Source organism: Pogoniulus pusillus, chromosome 4, assembly GCF_015220805.1.
Source record: "Pogoniulus pusillus isolate bPogPus1 chromosome 4, bPogPus1.pri, whole genome shotgun sequence".
In the NCBI taxonomy this organism is placed as follows: domain Eukaryota; kingdom Metazoa; phylum Chordata; class Aves; order Piciformes; family Lybiidae; genus Pogoniulus; species Pogoniulus pusillus.
Window position 1 is genome coordinate 21,175,163 of NC_087267.1, and position 26,381 is coordinate 21,201,543.

Genomic DNA, 26,381 nt, shown 5'->3' on the forward strand with positions numbered 1-26,381 from the left:
GGCTACATCCTCCCTTCAGGTAGCTGTAGACAGCAATGAGGTCAGCCCTGAGCCTCCTCTTCCCCAGGCTAAACACCCCCAGCTCCCTCAGCCTCTCCTCACAGGGCTGTGCTCCAGGCCCCTCACCAGCTTCATTGCCTTTCTCTGGACACCTTCCAGCACCTCAACATCTCTCTTGAATTGAGGAGCCCAGAACTGGACACAGCACTCAGGGTTGGTAGAGCAACGAGTCGGCAGGGTGGAGTCTCTTGTCCTGCCCAGCACTGCTTGCTTTCGCTGTAACGAATGCATTTCCTAGTCTTTGGTACGAACTGGCATGTGCCTAAGGTAACATGTAACAGTGACCTCAAACATACATCCCCAATCGGTTTCAAGCTGTGCACCACATCCTGCCAAGGAGCTCACCCCCAGCCTCCCCTTCCACTCCCTGGCCGGTTTGGCTCCAGGCCACCAGCTCAGGAACCCCCTCCGCTGTGAGGGGCTTTGGCTGCCCACAGCTCTGCTCGGGGCCGGGCAGAGGTTAGGGCTCAGCAAAGCCGGCAGCTGCTCCAGGAAGATCGCGCGGTCACAGCAGCTGCAGAGCACCTGAAGCATCCCTCCCACCTCCCGCCCCCCACGGGAAAGTGGAACGGATCGGCCCCTGCCACCCATCCCCGGTGCCGCAGGCAGAGCAGCGAACGCAGCACCATTCCCCTCCCCACCGCTGCCCCCCAGTCCATTGCGCTTGCGCACGCCAGGGGACGCGGTTCGGCTGCGCCCGCCTGCCGCCTGCCGCGAGGCTTGCTGGGTAAGGCAAGATGGCAGCCGTAGCTCGCTGTGGCAGCGCTCGCCGCGGCCCCTTGTTGCCAAGGACAGGTGAGTGTCACCGCCGGCGAGGGCTTGGACCCGCGTCTCCCTTTTTCCCGTGAGGAGTCAGGCAGCTCTTGCGTTCTCTGCCCGAGTCTGTGCGGTGTCGTGCCCGCCGCCTGCCCGCGGGCCTGCCTTCTTTCCCAGAGGTAGCCCGGAGCAGAGCCTGGGGGAGGGATCCCAGAGCCGCGTCTGAAGAGCATCTGGCTCAGATAACGCCTGACAGAAGTGATCCTGCCTGCCGCCTGTTGTAGCTCAGAGGGGTGGCAGGGGCTTGGCTCAGGACTGCCGGTGTGGCTGTACAGGATATTGTCACTCTGGGACTGTCAGAACCTCAGCAGATAAATACTACGCTAAAAGTATGCATTCCTTCTGACGATATCTTAGATAACCGTAACGTTGTGACCATGGTCTGTAAACAAGCTGAACTACTGAAATCATATTTAAAGCTTCTATTTGGGTATTTGATAACAAAATAGAACTAATTTTTAGCTAATTGTGTCAGCACATGCTTCTCTGATGAGGAAAGTGGTTGGGGAAAGAGGTTTTGTTAGTTGATACTGATGAGGAAGGAATTTCATAAAATCATAGAATCAGTCAGGTTGGAAGAGACCTCCAAGATCATCCAGGCCAACCTAGCACCCAGCCCTAGCCAATCATCTAGACCATGGCACTAAGTGCCTCAGACAGGCTTTGCTTGAATGCCTCCAGGGACAGCAACTCCACCACCTCCCTGGGCAGCCCATTCCAATGCCAATCACTCTCTCTGCCAACAACTTCCTCCTAACCTCCAGCCTAGATCTCCCCCGGCACAACTTGAGACTGTGTCCCCTTGTTCTGTTGCTGGGTGCCTGGCAGAAGAGACCAACCCCCACCTGGCTACAGCCTCCCTTCAGGGAGTTGTAGACAGCAATGAGGTCACCCCTGAGTCTCCTCTGGCCACCCGGGCACACTGCTGGCTCATGTTCAGTTACTATCTACCAGTACCCCCAGGTCCCTTTCCTCCTGGCTGCTCTCCAGCCACTCTGTCTGTCCCCAGCCTGTAGTGCTGCTTGGGGTTGTTGTGGCCAAAGTGCAGAACTCTGCACTTGGCCTTGATAAATCATCCCTTTGGCCTCTGCCCACCCATCCAGCCTGTCAAGGTCCCACTGCAGGGCTCTCCTACCCTTCAACAGATCAACACCTGCTCCTAGCTTGGTGTCATCTGCAAACATATTGATGCTGGACTCAATCCCCTGGTCCAGATCATCAACAAAATTATTGAACAGGACTGTGCCCAGCACTGATCCTTGGGGCACACCACTAGTAACAGCTGCCAACTGGATGTGGCACCATTCATCACCTCTCTCTGGGCCTGGCCTTCCAGCCAGTTCTTGACCCATATCAGAGCGAATCTGTCCAAGCCACAAGCTGCCAGTTTTGCCAGGAGCTCGTTGTGGCAGAAAGTGCCAAATGCTTTGCCATACTTTGGATCAATGCATATTTTCAAGAAAAAGATGATTCTCATTTACTGTGAATATTTAAGTTTTAATTCAAACCAGTATTGATAAACTGCTTAAAATATGCATTGTAAAAGTTAACTTCCAAAGAACAATAGACTCTGGGTAGCAGAGAAAGTTAAATTCTGCTGTTTTGGGAAAGAGTCACTGTGGGAGTTTGTGTTAACACAGGAGCCCAGAGCTTTAAGCAGTGCTGCTTAGTCTGGAGGTGCAGAGAGGAGTTATGAAGGCTGTATGGTTCTGTTGTATTATCCTGAGTTACCTTATCTTTCATTTTGACAGGGCTTCTTACCATGTGTAAGGTCCTCTACTGGTTGTGACAATCTGCATGAGAACCAGCACTCTTTCTTTAAGTCTCATGGATACCCTTACATTTTAACCTTTTTAATAGCATAATTGAACACATGGCTGTAACTGCTGATAATTTGTGACAGATCTTGTACAGGTAATGAACAAGAAAAGATGTACGCCAGAAAGACTTTGCAGGCAACAGTAGTTTGCATCACACAAAGGTCAGAGAAGACAGTTATTGGATGTTATTTCTCAGCATGACAGGTGGCCAAGAAAGCCAATGGCATCTGGGCCTGAATCAGGAACAGTGTGCCCAGTAGGACAAGAGCGGTTTTTCTGCCCTTCTACTCAGCACTGGTCAGGCCATACCTTGAGTACTGTGTCCAGTTCTGGGCTCCTCAAGTTAAGAGAGATGTTGAGATACTGGAACATGTCCAGAGAAGGGTGATGAAGTGGTGAGAGGCCTGGAGCACAGCCCTGTGAGGAGAGGCTGAGGGGGCTGGGGGTGTGCAGCCTGCAGAAGAGGAGGCTCAGGGCTGACCTCATTATTGTCTACAACTCCCTGAAGGGAGACTGTAGCCAGGTGGGGTTGGTCTCTTCTGCCAGGCACCCAGCAACCGAACAAGGGGACACAGTCTCAAGTTGTGGTGGAGGAGGTCTAGACTGGATATTAGGAGGAAGTTTCTCCCAGAGAGAGTGATTGGCATTGGAATGGGCTGCCCAGGGGGGTGGTGGAGTTGCTGTCCCTGGAGGTGTTTAAAAGTAGACTGGATGAGGCACTTGGTGCCATGGTCTAGTTGATTGGCCAGGGCTGGGTGCTAGGTTGGCCTGGATGATATTGGAGGTTTCTTCCAACCTGGTTGATTCTATAATTCTATTTAAACACAAGGAGGAGGGTTTTTTTACATTGAGGATGGTAGAGCACTGGCTCTGGAACTGGCTGCCCAGAGTGGTGGCAGAGTCTCTCCATCTCTGGAGTTGTTCAGAAGCCACTGGGATGCTGTCCTGTGCAACCTGCTCTAGGTGAATGGACTCTGCAAGGGATTTGAACTAGATGATCTCCAGAGATCCCTTCCAACCTCTGTCATTCTGTCACCCAGGAAATGCTTGTAGCCATGAATTACTGAAAGTTGGAGCATTGTTTGGTAGATTTCTGGTTCGTAGATATATGTGATATATTTTACATATGTTTCGTCAAGTTAGTTTTCCAGTGATGGCTCTTACAGTTTACTCTTGTCAACAGCCAAATGCATAGATTCGTAGGATGGCTAAGGTTGGAAGGGACCTTTAGATTATCTAGTTCCAAACTCCCTGCCCTGAGACACCTTCCACTAGACCAAGCTGCTCAAGACCTCATTTGACCTGGCCTTGAATACCTCTAGTTCGAGGGCATTCATGACATCCCTGGACAATGTGTTGCAGTGTTTCTTTACCCTCACTCTAAAGAATGTCTTCCTAATATCTAGTAAAAATGCACCCTCTTCAAACTTCAATCCATACTCTTTCATCCTATAACTACAAGCCATTGGGAAAAGTCCTTTCCTGGCTTTCTTGGAGACCCCATTCAGGTACTGGAAGGCTGCTGTGAGGTCTCCCTGGAATCTTCTTTTCTGCAGGATGAACAGCCCCAACTCTCACAGCCTGGTGTCTGTGGTGTGTTCATGCACTCTATATTTAATCTTTTCCTGCCTTTTTATGAGCATGGACATGTAATGAGACAAAAAAATTCTAATTTCAGAAATCTCTTGCAACCATTTTATTTCTTGGTTTTGACTAGCTAAACTGGAGAAGGTATGATGTTTCTTCATTTCAAACTCCCTGTTGGAGCTACCTTGTCAATTTTTGTCAATATCCTAGTCATGTTAGAGTGCCATGGCTTTCAAGTTTTCATAGCTCCTTGAGAAAAGAAACAGCTTTGAGGCAGTATTTGGTGTATCATAGATCTGACTCTTTGCATCTCTTCATTGCCCTTCTCTCTATGATACAGGAGGACTGCTGCCTCTTTCAACATTGGGTCTGCTATATGTAGGCTGAGGTAAAAAGTCTGATTAACTGTGACTAGAGTGGTTCTGAGGTTTTTTTCCCCGTAGTTCTCATCCAGGTTTGGGAGGAGCATGTGAATGTACATGGATGGTACCCATATTGTTTATTTGCTTAGTTTCTGTGCTTCACCTTATACATCAAGTACTAATGCTAGTCAGTTCAGGAACTGATAACCTGGGTCTGCCCTTTTTATATCTTAGCTTGGTCTCTGAATTTATCAACAGCTCTCCCAAGCTTATTGTCCTCTGATCTATTCAGGTGTCTCTTAAGCCTGTCAGGAGAAATTTTGGTGGAGATTAGAGAAAATGGATCTCTAATGAGAAAAATAATGTGAACTATGGCTCAATGCTGCTTTTAGCTTCTTTCACATACTCCTTCCTGTTTTGTGTTGTAGGCCTTGGCATTTCTGTGCTGGCTGCAGCACCATCTGTGTTGCAGCAGCACCGTCAAGTTCATCATGCAGTGATCCCTCATGGAAGAAGTGGACGATCCTCTGTTAGTGGCATCGTGGCCACTGTCTTTGGAGCCACAGGCTTCCTAGGACGATACGTTGTCAACCGTTTAGGTAACGTTCCCCACTAGTACCACCAAAAAACATAATATATTGTGGTTAGCAAAACTGGGTTTGGTTCACTTTGCAGGATAATCTAGAAATCTCTGCCAGTTTGCATCTTAAAAGTGTTTTGTGTGATGCTGTCATAGTATTTGCTCTGCTAAAGATCCAACATGTGACAGTAAAGACTTCTAATGTAGGAAATTAGAAGAAATTTTGAAGGTTAAAGCTACTTTAGTAAGTAATTCTTCAAGTCCTGTCTTCCAGTCTGTTAAGTGAAGATCTGAGGTCCAAGAATCTATTTAATTTTTCTTGTTCTGGACTTACTGGGGCATTTTCCTAAAATGTTTGCAGGACTTTGGTTGTAATTCTTTAAAATTGCCCTTTTGAATTGAAGTTTTTAGAACATAACTTTTCATTTTTTTTCTTTCTTGTTTCCATGCAACTTGGAATAGAATCATAGAATGGTTTGGGTTGGAAGGGACCTCCAAAGGTCATCTAAACCAATGCCCCTGCAGTCAGCAGGAGCATCCTCCACTAGATCAGGTTGCTCAGAGCCTTGTCAAGCCTGACCTTGAATATCTCCAGGGGTGTGGCCTTCAATACCTCCCAATGTATTTCCACCACCCAATATATTTCAGTATAAATATCCTTAGATGTGACACATTGGTAGGTGTTGTATGATATTCATGGAGTGTAGTATTTTTTTTTTGTTGTTATTTGTTAAGAAGCTTCTTGTAAGCTTCTATATTTTGTCTTCCAAGCCCAAATACTCAAGTGTATGACTGTGTAAAAATTCCAGTCATGGAGATTCAAAAACTTAGTTGAATTCTACTTTTAGCTTTGTGGATAACCATTTAATGAGTATTTGGTGTGCTTAATGATGGGGGAGTAAAACAATAAAATAAAATTTTTGTGTCTTCAGAAATTCATCTACTTAATATCATGTAGCAGTTTGAGCTAAATGAAGCATTTCCTTTTGTTTTGAATGCCTAGGTCGTATTGGATCCCAAGTCATCATCCCCTATCGCTGTGATCAGTATGACCTTATGTATCTGCGGCCCATGGGTGACCTGGGGCAACTTCTCTTCTTAGTAAGTCTTTTGCTTTGGCTTTAGATCAAATACAATACCATTGCTATACAAGGAAGTCTGTTAATCATTGTCAAAACCAGAACTGCAGCTATTGTTTAGCCTCTAAATGGCAATGGTGTGAAAGAGCTTTCTCTGATTGTGCCTATTTACACATTATCTCCTTTTTGTCTTCTCTGTTTGATGCTCTGGTTACAGGAGTGGGACAGTAAGGACAAAGACTCTATCAGAAGAGCCGTGGAGCACAGCAATGTGGTCGTTAATCTTGTTGGAAAGGAATGGGAAACAAAGTAATTTTCCTTTTTTTTTCCTATATAGATAGATTTCAAGAGCACCTCATAACTACATCCAATGCCTGCTGCAAAAGTGCATGCTTTCTATAATTTCCTAGTGTACAGTTTTTGTTCTGTTGGAGTTCAATGTGATGCTTTCCTACAGCTTACAAATGTTCTGTATGAGTATCAATATAGGCTGGGGACTGACTTGTTGGAGAACAGTGAAGGGGAAAAAGACCTGGGGGTCCTAGTGGATGGAAGGTTGACCATGAGCCAGCAATGTGGTCTTGTGGCCAAGGCCAATGCCATTCTTGTGTTTATTAGTAGGGCTGTGGTTAGTAGGTCAAGAGAGGTTCTCCTACTTCTCTACTCTGCCCTGGTGAGGCCACATCTGGAATATTTGGTCCAGTTCTGGGCCTCTCAGCTCAAGAAGGACCTCGGGGAACTGCTTGAAAGAATCCAGCACAGAGCCACAACAATGATTAAGGCAGTGGAACATTTTCCTTACGAGGAGAGACTGAGGCTGCTCCTTAGTTTGAAGAAGAGACTGAGAGGTGACCTCATCCATGTTTATAAAGATGTAAAGGATGAGTGCCAAGAGGATGGAGCCAGGCTGTGCTTGGTGATGCCCAGTGACAGGACAAGGGGCAGTGGGTGGAAGTTAAGGCATAGGAAGTTTCATGTAAACACGAGGAAGGATTTTTTCCCTGTGAGTGTGACAGAACGCTGGAACTGGCTGCCTGGGGGGTTGTGGAGTTTCCTTCTCTAGAGATATTCAAAACCCACCTGGACATATTCCTGTGTGATCTGGTATAGGTGATTCTGCTCTGGCAGAGGGGTTGGACTGGAAGAGTTCTTGAGGTCGCTTCCAATCCTTAACATTCTGTGAGTCGTACAGCTGTCAGAGGCTCACCAAGGCTCTGTGAGCTCGTATTTACATTATTTCAGGAGTGGGCTTTTGTCCTGTGACTGCACTGTAGTGATGAATTGTAGCCTAATAGAATAAACTATGATCAAGCTTTTCCTGGTCTCTGGTGAATGTTAATAAACAGCAATAGCTAATGGAGAGTCCCAGTGGTTAGGATTATAGCGTTATTCCTTGGTAGGATTTTGGCACAGGCACTCTTAGTTACAGATGCATTTTCTTGTAATCGTTTTTTAAAAGAATTCTTATTTGAAATGTATTAAAATTTCCCTTATTTGTTTTAGGTTTAAAATGCCTCTAATAGCCTTCTCTTTTTTTTCCTTTCTTTATTTTTATTTTTTCCCCTCTTCATTTTTTCTTTCTTTCTTTCCTCTTCTTTCTTTTCCCCCCCTTCTTTTATTTTTTCTTTCTTTTCCCTCTTTTATTTTTCTTTCTTTTTTTCTCCTTCCTTTTATTTTTTTTGCTCTTTTTATCCCTTCTTTAATTTTTCTCTCTTTTTCCCTTCCTTTTATTTTTTTTGCTCCATTTTCCCCTTTCTTTTATTTTTTTCCTTCCTTTTTTCCCTTTTATTTTTCCTTCCTTTTTTCCCTTTTATTTTTTCCTTCCTTTTTTCCCTTTTATTTTTTCCTTCCTTTTTTCCCTTTTATTTTTTCCTTCCTTTTTTCCCTTTTATTTTTTCCACTCCTTTTTTCTGCTTATTTTTTTCTCCTTTTTTCCCTTTTATTTTTTCTCCTTCTTTTCCCTTTTATTTTTTTCTCCTTTTTTCCCCTTTTATTTTTTCTCCTTTTTTCCCTTTTATTTTTTCTCCTTCTTTTCCCTTTTATTTTTTTCTCCTTTTTTCCCCTTTTTTTCCTTCCTTTTTTCCCTTTTATTTTTTTCCTTCCTTTTTTCCCTTTTATTTTTTCCTTCCCTTTTTTCCCTTTTATTTTTCCTTCCTTTTTCCCTTTTATTTTTCCTTCCTTTTTCCCTTTTATTTTTCCTTCCTTTTTTCCCTTTTATTTTTCCTTCCTTTTTTCCCTTTTATTTTTTCCTTCCTTTTTCCCTTTTATTTTTCCTTCCTTTTTCCCTTTTATTTTTCCTTCCTTTTTCCCTTTTATTTTTCCTTCCTTTTTTCCCTTTTATTTTTCCTTCCTTTTTTCCCTTTTATTTTTCCTTCCTTTTTTCCCTTTTATTTTTTCCTTCCTTTTTCCCTTTTATTTTTTCCTTCCTGTTTTCCCTTTTATTTTTTCCTTCCTGTTTTCCCTTTTATTTTTTCCTTCCTTTTTTCCCTTTTATTTTTCCTTCCTTTTTCCCTTTTATTTTTCCTTCCTTTTTCCCTTTTATTTTTCTTTCCTTTTTCCCTTTTATTTTTTTCCTTCCTTTTTTCCCTTTTATTTTTTTCCTTCCTTTTTTCCCTTTTATTTTTCCTTCCTTTTTTCCCTTTTATTTTTTCCTTCATTTTTCCCTTTGATTTTTTCCTTCCTTTTTCCCTTTTATTTTTTCCTTCCTTTTTTCCCTTTTATTTTTTCCTTCCTTTTTTCCCTTTTATTTTTTCCTTCCTTTTTTCCCTTTTATTTTTTCCTTCCTGTTTTCCCTTTTATTTTTTCCTTCCTTTTTTCCCTTTTATTTTTCCTTCCTTTTTCCCTTTTATTTTTCCTTCCTTTTTCCCTTTTATTTTTCTTTCCTTTTTCCCTTTTATTTTTTTCCTTCCTTTTTTCCCTTTTTTTTTTTCCTTCCTTTTTTCCCTTTTATTTTTCCTTCCTTTTTTCCCTTTTATTTTTTCCTTCATTTTTCCCTTTGATTTTTTCCTTCCTTTTTCCCTTTTATTTTTTCCTTCCTTTTTTCCCTTTTATTTTTTCCTTCCTTTTTTCCCTTTTATTTTTTCCTTCCTTTTTTCCCTTTTATTTTTTCCTTCCGTTTTTCCCTCTTATTTTTTCCTTCCGTTTTTCCCTCTTATTTTTTCCTTCCGTTTTTCCCTCTTATTTTTTCCTTCCGTTTTTCCCTCTTATTTTTTCCTTCCGTTTTTCCCTCTTATTTTTTCGCTCCTTTTTCCCTTTTATTTTTTCGCTCCTTTTTCCCTTTTATTTTTTCGCTCCTTTTTTCCCTTTTATTTTTTCCTTCCTTTTTTCCCTCCTTTTATTTTTTCCGCTCCTTTTTTCCTTCCTTTTATTTTTCCGCTCCTTTTTTCCCTCCTTTTATTTTTTTCGCTCCTTTTTTCCTTTTATTTTTTTTTGCTCTTTTTTTCCTTTTATTTTTTTCGCTCCTTTTTTCCTTTTATTTTTTTTGCTCCTTTTTTCCTTTTTTTTTTTTGCTCCTTTTTTCCTTTTTTTTTTTTTGCTCCTTTTTTCCTTCCTTTTATCTTTTGCTCCCTTTTTCCCCTTGCTTTTATTTTGTTCACTCCTTTTTCCCCCCTTTCTTTTTTTCTCTCTTTTTTCCCCAACTTTTTCCTTTTTCCTCACCCTACATAGCTTCTGGACAACACTTCAATTTCACATTCAAATTCGTAGTGGAATTTATTTTTTTGTTGTTCTGATAGTCATTTAGCTTCTTATTTCACTGTTGGAGTCTATTAACTTATTTATTTGGGGAAAGGCCTGGCCAAACCTTAGTTAATTTCTGTATTGTGCATCTGGCAAAGTGGTTTTGGTTCTTTTTGTTTCTTCGTACTTCAATATATAGGTAAAAATGTACCAACTGAGCTGTCAGAATTGTTTTGCACTGTTACTAAATTCTGAGTGAAATGCTTAGTGCTGTCAAATGGAAGAAATGTCTTTGTAATGTAGGACTGAGGGAAGACAAGAAAGGTTGTGCAGTTGAAATTTCTTTGTAATGTGAGAGTGAGGGAAGACAAGAAAGGTTGTGCAGTTGAAATTTCTTTGTAATGTGAGAGTGAGGGAAGACAAGAAAGGTTATGCAGTCGGCCCAAGGACAGTGTAATCTCTCTTTATGTATTTCATGTGTCCCTCCTCCTCTGAAATTTCTGGACTTAAGTGAAAAGCCTGACTTCGATAAGGAAGGGATTTTTTTTTTTGTGGGCATTGTCACACTTCAACAATAAGGAGATTAATTTCAGTTAAATCCCCCTAAACTTTGTAACTCTGGGCAATGTGAACAGATTCAAAAGCAGAGGAGCTTTAGCACATGATAAAGATTTTTGGGCATTCCAAAATGCTGCATTTCATTGCACAATGTCGTTATTGTGTGGTTTATACTTGTTGATATCAAAGATCACAGTATTATTAGGGTTGGAAGAGACCTCACAGATCATCAAGTCCAACTCTTTACCACAGAGCTCAAGGCTAGACCATGGCACCAAGTGCCACGTCCAATCCTGCCTTGAACAGCTCCAGGGATGGCGATTCCACCACCTCCCAAGGCAGCCCATTCCAGTGTCCAATGACTCTCTCAGTGAAGAACTTTCTCCTCACCTCCAGCCTAAATTTCCCCTGGCGCAGCCTGAGGCTGTGTCCTTTCGCAGCCCATTCCAGTGTCCAATGACTCTCTCAGTGAAGAACTTTCTCCTCACCTCCAGCCTAAATTTCCCCTGGCGCAGCCTGAGGCTGTGTCCTTTCGTTCTGGTGCTGGCCACCTGAGAGAAGAGAGCAACCTCCTCCTGGCTACAACTACCCCTCAGGTAGTTGTAGACAGCAATAAGGTCACCCCTGAGCCTCCTCCAGGCTAAACAATCCCAGCTCCCTCAGCCTCTCCTCGTAGGGCTTGTGCTCAAGACCTCTCCCCAGCCTCGTCGCCCTTCTCTGGACACGCTCAAGCATTTCGATGTCCCTCCTAAACTGGGGGGCCCAGAACTGAACACAGTACTCAAGGTGTGGTCTAACCAGTGCAGAGTACAGGGGCAGAATGACCTCCCTGCTCCTGCTGACCACACCATTAGATAGTGTTGGAACCCTGAGATAAAATACTATGAACTATTAAACACAGGATCAGGCTAACCATCATGGTGAGACTCTGAAATGGGTTGTCCAGGGAGGCATTTGAGGCCCCATTCCTGGAGGTAAGGCCAGGCTGGATGAGGCTGTGGGCAGCCTGCTCTAGGGTAGGGTGTCCCTGGGCATGGCAGGGGGGTTGGACTTATATGGTCCTTGTGGTCCCTTCCAACCCTGACCGATTCTATGATTCTAAGCCTTTGAAAAAATTAAGCTGGGAAGGAGGAGGGAGGTGTTGGAAATTATTAGATCCATCAAAAACAAGAGGAAAGCCTGCCGTTAAATACTTTCTTCCTTGCTTAGTAGTGGTGTTACAGTCTCAGCTGTGTGTACTATGTTGTTTGAGGACTCCATAGTTACAGGAGGGATGTTGTTCCTTCTTGTATGTTTCTAAAATCTATTTTTGTGAGTAGAACAGGAGGGATGGTTCCCAGGATCAGATTAGTTGACGGCTCAAAAATAACTTTTTATTTTTGAGGCTTTCTTTAGACTCCAGTGGGATCTGAAGAACTGTGGGAGTAGATAAGAACAGAAAGAGAGGCATTTGAACAAGATGTTTGTTGCCCAAAGCAAGTGGAGAAGATGAAGTGGGGTGCTTGCAAGGACAATATAAAGACATGAGAAGCCGATTTACTTCGTGTAGTCTTGGAATAGTTGGAAAGAATTTTGGAATTGTTGCCAACCTATAGTGTCAGTTCTGCTTGGAGGCAGAGCTTCTGTATTGTTCTTGATCAGATGCCAAACTAGATTACAGCTAAACCCCCTAATTTAGGCCTCTTGAATGCCATATGATTGGATTTGTTCTTTGTGCCTGCTTCTCTTGAAGTCCCTTGCAACTGCTGTGAAATGGTTCTGACTGTTGTGTCAATGTAAAACCCTCCATTTACATAAGCAAATGTATGTTCTTTGGGCTTTGTCCACTTCCCCCATACCTAGCATCTGCCTTAACTCAGACTGCTCAGAATTTTAGAGCTTTTAATTTCTTTTTTGGTAGTGCAATTGAATTCATCAAAAGAAATCAAATTTTGAACAAGTGTTGTAAAAAGCTTCATGCAAATCTCAGGTTGCAGCAGTCCTCCTAACCATAAAATGAGTCATTTCCACTTGGGAAAGAGCTTTGTGTTCGTCACAAAACAAATGGGTAAGAGGATTTGCCGTCCTAATTTAAGCTTAACAGGTGAAAAATGAACACTATTAAAACTGTGATTGGAGTTTACCATTGCATTTCACTTAACCTCTAGTTGTTATTATATGAATAAAAGAAAATTTTGCTTCTAACAGCATTAAATGAAGTTTTTGAAATACACTCAAGTGATATGTAATGATTGCTAATTACTTGGCAGGCAGGCACTGTTGGTTGCTGTTGAAGTAAAATTTGGGGTTGGGTTGTTGTTGTTTGTCTCATTTTAGAAACTTCAGTTTTGAAGATGAATTTGTAAATATTCCTAAAAGTATTGCACAGATAAGTAGGGAAGCTGGAGTGGAAAAATTCATTCATATCTCTCACTTGAATGCCAGCCTGAAGAGTCCATCCAAATATCTCAGGAATAAAGTAAGTCTGAAGTCATATTGAATATATTGTCTGAGAGCCTGCATTTTAAGTCTGGGGGGGTTGGGGTTTTTAATGTGATGACATGAAACTGGGGGTAGTTGGGTGGCTGGCATCCTGTCAGAATGCTGCTGTCCAATGACATCTGGACAGGCTGAGAGCTGAATGAAGCCAAACCTCATAAAGTTCAGTAAGGACAAGTGCAGGGTCCTGCACTTGGGGAGGAATAACAGCAGGCACCAGTACAGGTTTGAGTCTGCCCTGCTGGAAAGCAGCTTCTTGGAGAAAGACCTTGGAGAGCTGGTCGAGAGCAAGTTCTGCATAGGACGGCAATGTGCCCTTGTGGCCAAGAGAGCCAATGGCAGCCTGGGGTGAATCAATAAAAGTGTCCAGCAGGGCTAGGGAGGTTTTCCTGCCCTTCTACTCTGCCTTGGTGAGATGACACCTGGAATACTGCATCCGTTTCTGGGCTCCTGAATTCAAGTGGGTCAGAGATCTGCTGGAGAGAGTCCAATGGAGACCTACAGGTATGATGAAAGGACTGGAACTATTTCCTATGGAGAAAGATAGCAAGACTTGGGGCTGTTTAGTCTTGAAGAGAAGGCTGAGAGTGGACCTTATAAATGTCTATAAATACCGGAGAGTTGGGTGTCAAAATGAAGGTGCCAGGCTCATTCTGATGGTGCCCAGTGATAGAACAAGAAACAGTGGGTGCTGGCTGGAACACAGGAGGTTCCATCTCAACATGAGGAGACACTTCTTTATGGTGAAGGTGAGGAGCCCTGGAACAGGCTGCCCAGAGTGGTTGTGGAATCTCCTTCTTTGGAGACTTTCAAAACCTGCCTAGCTATGTTCCTGTGTGAGCTGCCGTAAGTGATCCCGCTCTGGCAGGGGGGTTTAACTGAGATCACTTCCAACCTCTAACATTCTGTGATTCTATTTTCTGTAGTTGAGGAGTTTTTGAGTTACTCTGCTTATTTGAGCTAGAAGTCTTCCTTTGTATTTCATGGGCTTTGGAGGGAAATAGTTCTTATGTTCCCCAAAATATCTTTTAATATCTTTGCATCTAAAACTATTGTTAATAAGGAGTCAATCTCATGGCTTGACATCTGATTCATGGATTCATAGAATGGTTTAGGTTGGAAGGGACTTTGAAGATCATCTAGTTCCAACTCCCCATGCCATGGGCCCGGTCACCTTTGGCTAGATGAGGTTGCTCAAGGCTCATTCACCTTGGCCTTGTGTCTAAGACTGGAATGACCTAGCAAAATAAATAGATGCCAAAATAAATGTTGCAAAGACAGATGATTACTGCAGTCACTGCCCTTGGAGTGGGATTGTTACCTGCTCTTGTACACAAAAAGAGAGGTCTGCTTTGATATCCTATTTCATTTTACTTCTTATTAGGAGGTATAATTTTCTGTTACTGGTCTTTCTTTTTCGTATAGCCATTTTTCTCTTTTTAATGTAGCCAGTTTCAGCTGGTTTTGCTTTCTTTGAGCACAGTGTACTCTGCTTTCTCTTCAGTTTAGTTTTTCTTTTAAAACTGGGAGTAAGATTTGATAGCTCTCAGTGTGTAACAACTCAGAGATAATTCCTGAATACTGTATTGGCTATTGTCATGTGGAAAGCTTCTGACTGTACTTAAGAAGTTCTTGGAGTGTTCTGATAATGCAGTATGGATTATGTAAACCTTCTCTTTTCTTCCAAGCTCTAATCTGAAATCAAGAGAGGTATTTACGTTAAGGCTTCTGATATTTTAGGCCTTTACCTCTTGAAAGTTGTGTTGCTTGACTAGAGAGACTGCACTGCATGGAGTAGGGTTAATGGTTGGACTTGATGATCCCAAGTGTCTTTTCCAACCTGAACAATTCTGTGATTCTGTATCTCAAAGAGAAGAAATGATCTGTGGTTTTATGTAATTTTTGGGGTGTGCTGAGATCTTTATCTCAGCACAGAATCTCAAAGTTTAAATGGCTCTGATATAAATAATCTTTATGCTATTGAGGTGGTTTCTTTCACTAGTCAGGACATACTAAATTCTGAAAGGTCTTCTTCTGGTCTGTTCAGGATAGATCTAACAAATGCATTCATTTTAATTGCATGATAGGCTGTTGGAGAGAAAACAGTGAGGGAAGAATTTCCAGATGCTACAATTTTGAAACCCTCTGAGATGTTTGGGAGAGAGGATCGATTTCTCAATCATTATGCAAGTATGTATGCTCTTGAAATAATACAGCCAGGTATGGTTTGTGGTCTTGTACAGGGGGAAAATGGGGTTTGCTTTTGGAAAGCAGGGAGATGTGTTTTCATCAGAAATGTACCCTCTTTTGTTTAATTGAAGGTTTGTAATGGGAAACATAAATTTTCATCTCATTACTGAATTCTTCCTGAATCTCATTGGTCTTTGCTGATGACACCAAACTAGGAGTGGCTGACAGATCTGAAGGCTGTTCTGCCCTTCAGCCAAACCTCGTCAGGCTGGAGAGTTGGGCAAGGAGAAACTGAATGCAATCCAACAAGGACAAGTGTAGAGTCTTGCATCTGAGAAAGAACAACCCCATGGACTGGTAGAGGTTGGGGACTGACCTGTTGGAGAGCAGTGAAGGGGGAAAAGACCTGGAAATCCTGGTGCGCAAAAGGATGACCACAACCTAGCAATGTGATCTTGTGGCCAAGAAGGCCAATGGCATCCTGGCGTGTATTAGAAGGGCTGTGGTTAGTAGGTTGAGAGATTCTCTTCTCCCTCTACTCTGCCATGGTGAGGCTGCATCTGGAATATTGTGTCCATTTCTGGGCCCCTCTGCTCAAGAAGGACCTCAGGCAACTGCTTGAGGGAGTCCAGCACAGAGCCACAAAGATGCTGAAGGCAGTGAACAGGCTGATGGAGCTGGGGCTTGGAGCTTGGAGCAGAGAAGCCTGAGGGCTGCCTTCATTCATATGGATAAAGATGTGCAGGGCAGTGTTGGGAGGACGGAGCCAGACTCTGCTCAGGGATGTCCAGTGACAGGACAAGGGGCAGTGGGGGCAAGCTGGAGCAGAGGAGGTGCCATGTGAACAGAAGAAAAAACTTTTTCCCTGTGAGGGTGCCAGACTCCTGGAGCAGACTGCCCAGAGAGGCTGTAGAGTCTCCTTCTCTGGAGCACTTCCAAACCCAGCTGGTTGCATTGCCATGTGACCTGCTCTAGGTGACCCTGCTCTGGGAGAGGGGGTTGAGCTGGATGATCTTTCAAGGTCCCTTCCAACCCCTAACATTCTGTGATTCTGTAGTTTTACTCAAGTGATGTATGTGTGTCTTTCTGTCAGACATGCGCTGGTTTGGCGGAGTGCCTCTTATTTCTCTGGGCAAAAAAACAGTGAAGCAGCCAGTCTATGTAAGTTTTTAATAAGACAGCTCTCCAATCCTTCCTATGTCTGTGTGTTGTGATTTGTTTCTGGGTTTGCTTTTTTTTTCCCCTCCCTTTCCCCTCCTGTAACTCAATTCTGAAAGAGGACTGTGTACATGGATATCTCTTTTATATTGGTCATTGTCTGAATTTGCTTCTCACAGGTGGTTGATGTAGCAAAGGCAATAATTAATGCAATTAAGGATCCTGATACTAAAGGAAAAACATACGCCTTGGCTGGGTAGGTTACTTTTCTGATTCTCATTAACTTCAGTACTTCTTTTTAGTGTCATTTTTTGGCATGCTGCATGGTACATTTAATTTCTCCATCCATGCACACAGTTTGAGCTGCAATAAATTCCACCTCCTTTTTGGGAGGAAAAATGACTCAGGCTGTTGTTGTGAGTACTCTGAAAATCCTAGTTTGGGCCCCATTGCATTTTGTGTTATGTGTGTGCACACAAAGAAGTAGGCAGTCTTGGGGAACATGCTAGACAACACAGATTGGGAGTAAATTCTCCTAAAGCTATGTGGAAACCACTTGGAAAAAGAATGGATTAGAATGGATAAAAACGTTGGAACTGATAAAGAAAGCAGTAGCTAATTACAGAATTGTCAGGGTTGGAGGGAACCTCAAGGATCATCTAGTTCCAACCCTCCTGCCATGGGCAGGGACACTTTCCACTTGATCAGGTTGCCCACAGCCACCTCCAGCCTGGTGTTAAAAGCTTTCAGTCAAAATACAAATGATGCTGAGTAGCTCTTGTGCATATCCTCTCTTAGATACCAAAACATGTGCTTAATAATCTGAAGTTACATTGCTTTTCCCATGGTCATTTGGTGATGCTGTTACAGTGGCAGCTCTTTATTCCTGCAGTGCAGAGACTGTTGCTTGTTCATCATTTTACTCCTGTAATGCCACTTTCTTTGGTGCTGTAACTGAGCTGTTGATGATGTTACCCTGGCAGCTATGCTGATGTTCTGTCAAAGGCAGCAAGCAGATCTTCAAAATTCTGTTGTTCAAAACCTAGCAAATATGTAGAATCATGGAATCAACCAGGTTGGAAGAGATCTCCGAGATCATCCAGTCCAACCTAGCACCCAGCCCTATTCAGTCAACTAGACCATCCAGTCTTGAACACCTCGAGGGATGGTGACTCCACCACCTCCCTGGGCAGCCCATTCCAGTGCCAATCACTCACTCCACTGATGAACAGAACATTATTTGCAGGTAGCTAAATTTGGAACGTATCATTGCAGCCTCCAAATCTCAATTTTTTGGCAGTTTACAGAAGGCCAGGAGTTCAGTGCCCAGGCTTCAGAGACAGAAATTCAAGCAAAGATGCCAGGTTCTCATTGCAAGGAATTGTCATTTCAAGCACCTAAAAAATGAATGACAAGATTTTGAGTGAACAATGATTGAAACTGAAGACTCCCTTTCCCGGGGAGGTGGTTGAGTCAACAACCCTGGAGATATTAAAAATCTGGCTTGAGAAAGCTCTGAGCAATCTGATCTAGTGGAGGATGTCCCTGACCATTGCAGGAAGGTTGGACTGGATGATCTTTGGAGGTCCTTTCCAACCCAAAGAACTCTGATTCTGTGATCCAAAGATCCAAATCAGTGTTGTTGGAAAACCAAAGGAACTCTGGGGCATAACCGCTATAACCCTTGACAACAGCTGTATGAGACGTTTCTTTGTTATTTTTTAGAGGAGCTACCAGTTTCAGATTAAAATAATACTTTTGGATAAAGAATATTCTGTTTCTGTGGGTTTTGGGGTTTGATTTGGGTTAGTTTTTCTTTCCTCCTATAGAGTGATGTCACTGTTATTCCTGAATGACTGATGATTTTGTTGTAGCTTGTTTCTTTTTTAACCTGTTTGACTCATTCCTTCATGGCGTAGGTTTTTGCTTCATCCACTGGGTAATAATTCTTCTGCCTTGAATACTAATCCTCTCTAGAGCTTATGTGCTAGGATCATAGAATGGTTTGGATTGGAATGGACCTCCAAAGGTCATCCAGTCCTATCTCCCTCTCTAGAGCTTGTGTGCTAGGATCATAGAATGGTTTGGATTGGAATGGACCTCCAAAGGTCATCCAGTCCTATCTCCCTCTCTAGAGCTTGTGTGCTAGGATCATAGAATGGTTTGGATTGGAATGGACCTCCAAAGGTCATCCAGTCCTATCTCCCTCTCTAGAGCTTGTGTGCTAGGATCACAGAATGGTTTGGATTGGAATGGACCTCCAAAGGTCATCCAGTCCAATCTCCCTGCAGTGGTCAGGGACATCCTCCACTAGATCAGATTGCTCAGAGCTCTCTCAAGCCAGATTTTGAATATCTCCAGGGTTATTCACTCAACCACCTCCCTGGGAAACGTGTTCCAATGCTTGAGCACTCTTTCAGTGTTTCTGTTTTTCCCTAGTGTCTAGCCTAAACCTACCCTGGTGCAGCTTGAGGCTGTTCCCTCTTGTTCTATCACTAATTACCTGTGAACACGACAGCACAGAATCTGCAGACCCAAAGTTTATTCTGCTCTTGTAAGAAAAATGACACAGATGACAAATTTAGATTCAAGAGAACAGGTCCTAGGTAGGCTTGGAGGTGGAGTGCTTTAAAATTTGCCTCTTGCTGTAATTATTATAGGTAAATTAGGTATACTTAAGTGTTTGTTGGTTTGTCTTTCAGACCTAACCGATACCTCCTGTACGACATGGTAGAATACATCTATGCTGTTTCCTTCCGAGCTTTTATTCCCTATCCACTGCCACGTCCTCTCTACCGGTAAGTAGGACTCTTCCCTCACAAAGAACCTGCTGTCCACCAGTCAGCACAGAAGCACAAATAACTGCTGCCTTAGTGGGTTGATGTTACCAGCTGTTACTTAACGTGGCAGGGCTGTAGAAATTGGTTTTCCTTAGGTACTCATTAGCTAGCTTTGAGGTCTCTGCTCAGCTACAGGCCTGCATTTGATGAGCAAGCCTCACCTGCTCAGGCCTGCATCTATGTGGAAAATGGAATTAGTTTAATTTATCCCAGAATCATGGAATAGTTTTGTGTCAGGAAGTAGCAAAAGGTCCTAAGTAGTAATAGCAAACTAAACAGAGCTTTAGTAGAGGCACGAGGAAAGTCTGTGTGCATGTTGCTGGTTGTAGGGGCAGATTTTTATACAGCACCTTAAGATATTGCTGTTGTCACTAGTGCTTCCATTCTTGTAAGCATTGCTGCCCTAGGAGCAGATTTGGGATAAGGGGGAGTATGTGAGTATTGAGTGACTTTTTATTGTTTGTTCAGTGGTTTGTATTGATTTGAATGTTGGAGGTAAGTTTGTTCTGAAATCTTGGCCTGGGATTTTAAGCAGTGCATGGGTCAGCAATCATTTTTTTTCAGTCTGCAATATGAGGGCAGTAACATCTTTAGAAGATGGTAGTGAGTTGGAAGATAAAAGAGGAGGATGTAGAATCGATTGAACATAATGGATGGACTGCAAGGGCTGTGTTTTCATGTGCTGAGCTGCTTCTACAGCTGTATGTTTTGGCCATGGGACACTGAGGATAGAAGCTGATTTGCTGACTTGCAGGTACTGAGTAATAGTGCATGAAAAAGTGCAGTATAAAGCTGTGCCTGGACCTAGTCCTCCAAGCATCATCACATCCTCTTGAAGAGCTACCTCAAACAGCAAACGCTGTTTCATAGGTTACCCTCAGCATGGTTGAGATATTTTGGGTTGCAGGTCCTACTCAATCTTAATATGATTCAAACTCTAAGCTAAAAAATTCACCAATGCTCTGAGCCTTCTACCAGTCAGCTAATGGTACTCAACACATGGTTGAGATATGTTACACATTTGGGTTGCAGGTCCTAATCAGTTTTAGTATGGTTCAAACTCTAAGCTAAAAAATCCACCAATGCTCTGAGCTTTCTACCAGTCAGCTAATGGGACTCAACACTGGATTCATGTAACTGATGATGAGTAATACTAGAACAACATTTTGTGGCTGTTCCTGGATTTGCTGTAGAGGTGAACTTGATACAGCTGACACAAAGCAGCTTGTTTAAAAAGCAGCTGTGTGGGTACTTACTAGTTTTAATCACCTTAGCTGCAGTGCATGTTATGCTTTTTAATTTGTGGGTTAGTTTTAAGTGGTATTTTGTATTTTTGAGGAAATGGTGCATCTGAAAATTGGGTGAGCCTAGTTTTGTTTATGTGCAGCCACCTAGTAACAACCTGGCCTGCCAGGGGAGCATTTGAGTAAGAGACTCCTCCTCGTTGAGTATTGTTAACCCTGAGACACTGAGCAAGAGCTTCTGTGTAATTTTTTTTTCCTCTGTCAGATTTTCATTCTTTAAAGGTAAATTTTGTCTCTGGAAACTTCAAATATACTAATCCTCATCCTTTTGATAGATGCAGATCATTCAAGATTCCATCATCTTGTTTGTATGGCTGTTAAGTCATTTAGTTGTCAGCAAGCATGTTTTTCCTCAGGGAGGCATTGAATCAAGCTTCATGGCTGATTGGATTGTTGCCTGCACTACCAGGGAATGGATAATGAAGGAAAGGCAGGGACAAGACTGAACTGCAGCATGTGGGAAGTTGGATGTGGAGGTTGATTTTCTTCATCCACTAACACTCATTTTTACTTTTAGATACCTGCTCCTCCATTCCCTTCCAAAGTAAAAGAATAGGAGATGAAATAATACAGTAGAAAACAGTTAAAGTTACCAGAAGCACAACTGAGAACTTGCTGGCTGGCAAATTCACTGCTTTAATGAATTCATAATGTGCAAGAACAGCTACAGAACAAGCTCTTGTTCACTGTCTCTTAAGTGTGAAATATTTTTACCAGTTCTCATTTTCTTCTGTGCCTCTGGAAAATGACCACACTTCTGCAATACTCTTTCTGGTTACAGTTTAGCTGCAAGATTCTTTGAGATTAATCCATTTGAACCATGGATAACACGAGACAAAGTGGACCGGGTAAGTTTAGGGCTACTCACAGATGCTTCTTGGGAAATGGTTTGTTGTGTATTTGTAATTTGCACTTAAATATGTATGCATCATAGAATGGTCTAGATTGGAAAGGACATCCGAAGATCATCAAGTCTGTTTCCCCTGCAGTGAGCAGGGACAGCATCCTCTAGATCAGGTTGTTCAGAGCCTTGATCAGCCTTGCCTAATAATTTCTCCAGGGATGGGACCCCAATTACCTCCCTGTGCAACCTGTTCCAGTGTTCCACCACCCTTGTGGTGAAGAACTTGTTCCTAACATCCAATCTAAATCTGCTCTTCTCTAATTTCAAACCATTGCCCCTTGTCCTATCACTGCAGACCTTTGCAAACAGTCCCTTTGCAGCCTTCTGATAGGGCCTCTTCAGGTACTGGCACTATTAGGTGTCCCCAGAGCCTTGCCTTCTCCTGACTGAACATCCCCAGCTCCTTCAGATGCTACTTACAAGCCAGGTGCTCCAGGCCCTTCTCCGCCCTCGTTACCCTTCTCTTGACATGCTCCAGCCCCTCAATGTCCTTCCTGTAGCAAGGGGCCCATCACTGAACACAACACTCAAGGTGTGGCCACACCAGTGCTGAGCACAGAGGGATGATCACCTCATGTCTCTGCTGGCCACAGGGTAACCCATGCCAAGATGCCATTGGCTTTTTTTGGCACCTGGGCACGCTGCTGACTGATATTCAGTCAGTTATCAACCAATACAGGTCCCTCTCTGAGTTTCAGCTTTGCAACCACATGTCCTTGAGCCTGTAGCTTACCATGGGGTGGTTGTGACCCAGGTAAATAACTCACCATCTGTTTTCTAGGCAAAGCAGAATGTATGTAATTGCAGTTCAAATACACTCTTACAGATCTGGGTGAGCTTTGTGGTTGCAATGCAGTACATTTTGCTGGTAATGTATATCTGATGGAGAGAAATTGAAGCCATTTTCTGCATGTCTCTCTGCTGTTTATTCCTGAAGGATGTTATTCTTCCCCTGTACTCATCACTGGTCAGGCCACACCTTGAGTGCTATGTCCAGTTCTTGGTTCCTCAATTCAAGAGAGATGTTGATGTGCTGGAACATGTCCAGAGAAGGGCAACAAGGCTGGTGAAGGGCCTGGAACACAAACCCTATGAGGAGAGGCTGAGGAAGCTGGGGGTGTGCAGCCTGGAGAAGAGGAGGTTCAGGGCTGACCTCGTTGCTGTCTATAACCACTTGAAGGGAGTTTGTAGCCAGGTGGGGGTTGGTTTCTTCTCCCAGGCAACCAGCAACAGAACAAGGGGACATAGTCTCAGGTTGTGCCAGGGGAGTTCTAGGCTGGACGTTAGGAGGAAGTTGTTGTCAGAGAGAGTGATTGGCATTGGAATGGGCTGCCCAGGGAGGTGGTGGAGTCACTGTGCCTGGAGGTGTTCAAGCAAAGCCTGGCTGAGGCACTTAGTGCCATGGTCTAGTTGAATGGATGGGGCTGGGTGCTGGGTTGGCCTGGATGATGTTGGAGGTCTCTTCCAACCTGCTTGATTTTATGATTCTGTGACTTTTTGCCAGATGCAGAACATCTCTATTTCTTGTCAAGGTCTACACTGCCATGGTTCTGTAGGACCATGCTGATTCTTTTCCTCCTTCCAAGTTAAAAAGACTGAATCAAAGTCAGCAAATGAACTGAAGCTGATGCAGAGTTGCCTGAGTCCACATTTGTATTTGGTCTTCAGATCTGCAAGACACAGCAGTGTCTTTTATTGTAGGGTTCTTTCTGGTGGGGGATAGGGGAAACACCCTTGACAATTTTAAGTAGAATCTCCCAGGTGATTTGTTTTGGTGCATACTAAAATGTTCCCAGCAGTATGGATTTATGGTAGCTTGTTTCTGTGAAAGAAAACCTTGAGATAATTTTTTCCTTTCCTTTTTGTTTTGTTGTTTCTGCTTTGGTTTTGTTAAAAAGTTTCACACAACAGACATGACCCATCCTGACCTTCCTGGTTTGAAAGACCTGGGTGTGCAACCAACACCCCTAGAACAAAAAGCGATTGAAGTCCTGCGCCGTCACCGCAGATTCCGCTGGTTGGACACTGAGCTGGAGGAAGCAAAACCAGCTAAGACCTATCCCATGTAACAGCTGATGTGGTGGTTAATTAAACTGCCTTTGTACGACTCAATTTGTTTGGAGAACTGTGTACATACTGAGTAAAATACATTAAGTCACATAAACTGTTTCACCAGTTTTCTTGTCTTAATTATAGAATCACAGAATTTTCAGGGCTAGAAGGGATGCCAAGGGTGATCTAGTTCCAGACATGCTGCCATGGGCAGGGACATCTCACCCTAGATAAGGTTGTCCAGAGCCACATCCAGCCTGGCCTTAAGAACATCCATGAGTGGTGCTTCCACCACCTCTTTGGGCAGTCTGTTCCAGTGTCTCACCACCCTCATGGTGAAGAACAACTTCCTAACATCTAATCTGAATCTCACCTCCTCCAGCTTGGAGCTGTTTCCCCTTGTCCTGCCACTACCTGACTTCCTAAAAAGTCCCTCACCAGCTTTCCCCTTTCAGATACTGGAAAGCCACAATAAAGTCTCTTTGGAGCCTTCTCTTCTGCAAGCTGAACAACCCCAACTATCTCAACCTGTTCTCATAGGTTATCCTCATGGCCCTTCTCTGGACACATTCCAATTAGGGAAGGCTGTGATTGAAGTGCAGCATCTCTGTAAAAGGTCATCACAAGAGCAAATTTATATATTGTTGCTTTTCTCATGAGCATTAAAATATAGGGCAGGTGCTACTAGACAGTACCTGCCTTGGCTTTCAGAGCAAGCATAGCACTGAGCTGTACTAAGTGCACAAGTGATTTGAAGAATGTGTGGCCTAGTACCTGCTCTTTCCAACAGGGAGAGCAGAGGCTGCCACCTACTCAAGCTGTGAGGCCTCAGGTAAAACTCCCCTGTGAAGTTCTTGACTTATCTGATGTTTGTGTACTTCCCTGAGCACAGCTGTTATAGAAAATACTAATCAGAATCACAGAACATTAGGGGTTGGAAGGTCCTCTAGTCCAAACCTCCCTGCCAGAGCAGGGTGGTACAAGGTCTTTCTGAGGTAATGAGCATCAATCAAACATGGAAACAAGTTTCTACATATCATCAGAGCTCTGGTGATAATTTTGTGTGCTGTGTGGTCACAGACGTGTAATTGCCTGAAATGCTGTCAGAACAAGTGTCAGGCCAACTTTCACTTGGAATTAAATCTGGCCACAAAGGAGGGTAACAAAAAAGGCTTCTTTAAATACATCTGTAAAAGGAAGGATAGGGCAAAAGTGGGTTCACTCTTAAATGATGTGGAGGACATGGTGAGAGAGGATGCAGAGGTAGTGGAATCCCTGAATGGTTTCTTTGTCTTAGTTTTTATTGCTAATACCAGCCCTCAGGAATCTTGGACACTGGAGGTAAGAGAGCAAAACTGGAGAGAGGAGAGTCTCCACTGGTCAGTGTGGGTTGGTTAGAGATCGCTTCGAGGAACTGAACTCCCACAAATCTTAGAATTGTAGAATCACTTGGGTTTGGAAGGGACCCTCTGAAGGTCATCTAGTTCAAGCCCCCTGCAGTGAGCCCGGATGGAATGCATCCACGAGTGCTGAGAGAGATGGATGGTATTGTTGCTGTACAACTCTTTAAAGAATGTGGAAAACAGGAGAGGTCCCTGAGGGCTTGAAGAGGACCAGAGTCACTCTGGTCTTCACAGAGGATGAGAAGGAAGACCCAGGAAACAGACTTGGTCAGCCTCATCTCCATCCCTGGTGGAGCAGCTCATTCTGGAGGCCATCCCTAACCACATATTGTCCAGGGGTACCACAAATTCCTTTCTTCTCCCTCCCCCTCTGCGGGTTTGAGTGGAGAAGAAGGTGTGAAAAGTGCTTTCCCCACCCCGTGGGCTTGAAGGGGGGCAGCAAAAGCTGCCTTTCTGCATGTGGGCTGACCCATGTGGGAGCCTGTGCTGAAACTGGGCTGGGGGTTGTCTCGGTTTTTGTACCCAGTATAAATGGTAAATGGACACTTTGTCTAGAAAAAGGATAAATAGAACAAAGGTTCCCACCTTGAGAGTTTCCATCTTGAGTCCCCTGCCACTGCGAAGGACAGGTTCCTGCCGTGACTGGACCGTCCCTGCTTTTGAATGCTTCTTGGTTTTATCTCGTCCCTGCTTTTGGACGGTTCTCCCACTTTTGCACCCTTCTGTGCAAACTTGTAGGCTTGGCAAGCCCCGGGGTCCTTTGAGAGTCACTGGCAGTGTCTGGACCACCCCCTCTCAGACCCTATCAGTAGCCAACCTCCTGGCTGCCTCCCAGACTGTGCATGCTAGCAGTTTTGGCTCTCCCCTGCCACTGTGAAGGCAGCATCCTTCCATGACTGTCCCACTTGGCAAGAAGTGCTCGAGACATTTCCGAGTTTGGTGGCTCTGCCACTCGCCTAAGGGCTTCTGCTGTGTGGATCTCTATTACTGGATATTGCCTGCAGCATCATAGAATCAAGCAGGTTGGAAGAGACCTCCAAGATCATCCGCTCCAACCTATCACCCAGCCTTATCCAGTCATCTAGACCATGCCTCATCCAGTCTTTGCTTGAACACCTCCAGAGACTCCACCACCTCCCTGGGCAGTCCATTCCAATGCCAATCACTCTCTCTGCCAACAACTTCCTCCTAACATCCAGCCTAGACCTCCCCTGGCACAACCTGGGACCATGTCCCCTTGTTCTACTCCTGGATGCCTGGCAAAAGAGAAGGCTGCTCCTGTGGAGGAATCCAGCAAGGGATCATTGCCAAATGCCTATCTCACCTCTGTGAGTAAGCTGTTCCCTTAATCTTCTGCTCAGCCTGATAGTGGGGTAAAACTGTGTTTATAGCTTAGCCTTTTCCGTTTCCTGACTTCTAAATGTCTAAATTTATCTGCAATATCCTTTTGGAAGAAATTCCTGATTGGACTGAATCTATTAATAAACTGAACTAATTTTTAATATAGTTTTG

At 43.7% G+C, this 26,381-nt stretch overlaps 1 protein-coding gene across 1 annotated transcript; it reads left to right on the top strand.

Annotated features, from left to right (window-relative positions):
* Window positions 1-748: 748 nt before the first annotated feature.
* NDUFA9 (NADH:ubiquinone oxidoreductase subunit A9) lies at window positions 749-23,578 on the top strand. Its single transcript, XM_064142356.1, has 11 exons — window positions 749-855; window positions 5,074-5,244; window positions 6,229-6,326; window positions 6,522-6,613; window positions 12,857-12,998; window positions 15,106-15,208; window positions 16,302-16,369; window positions 16,546-16,622; window positions 19,069-19,164; window positions 21,292-21,358; window positions 23,313-23,578. Exons 1-11 carry the CDS (start codon window positions 798-800, stop codon window positions 23,481-23,483), a joined length of 1,143 nt encoding a protein of 380 aa, XP_063998426.1. The 5' UTR covers window positions 749-797; the 3' UTR covers window positions 23,484-23,578.
* Window positions 23,579-26,381: the final 2,803 nt, after the last annotated feature.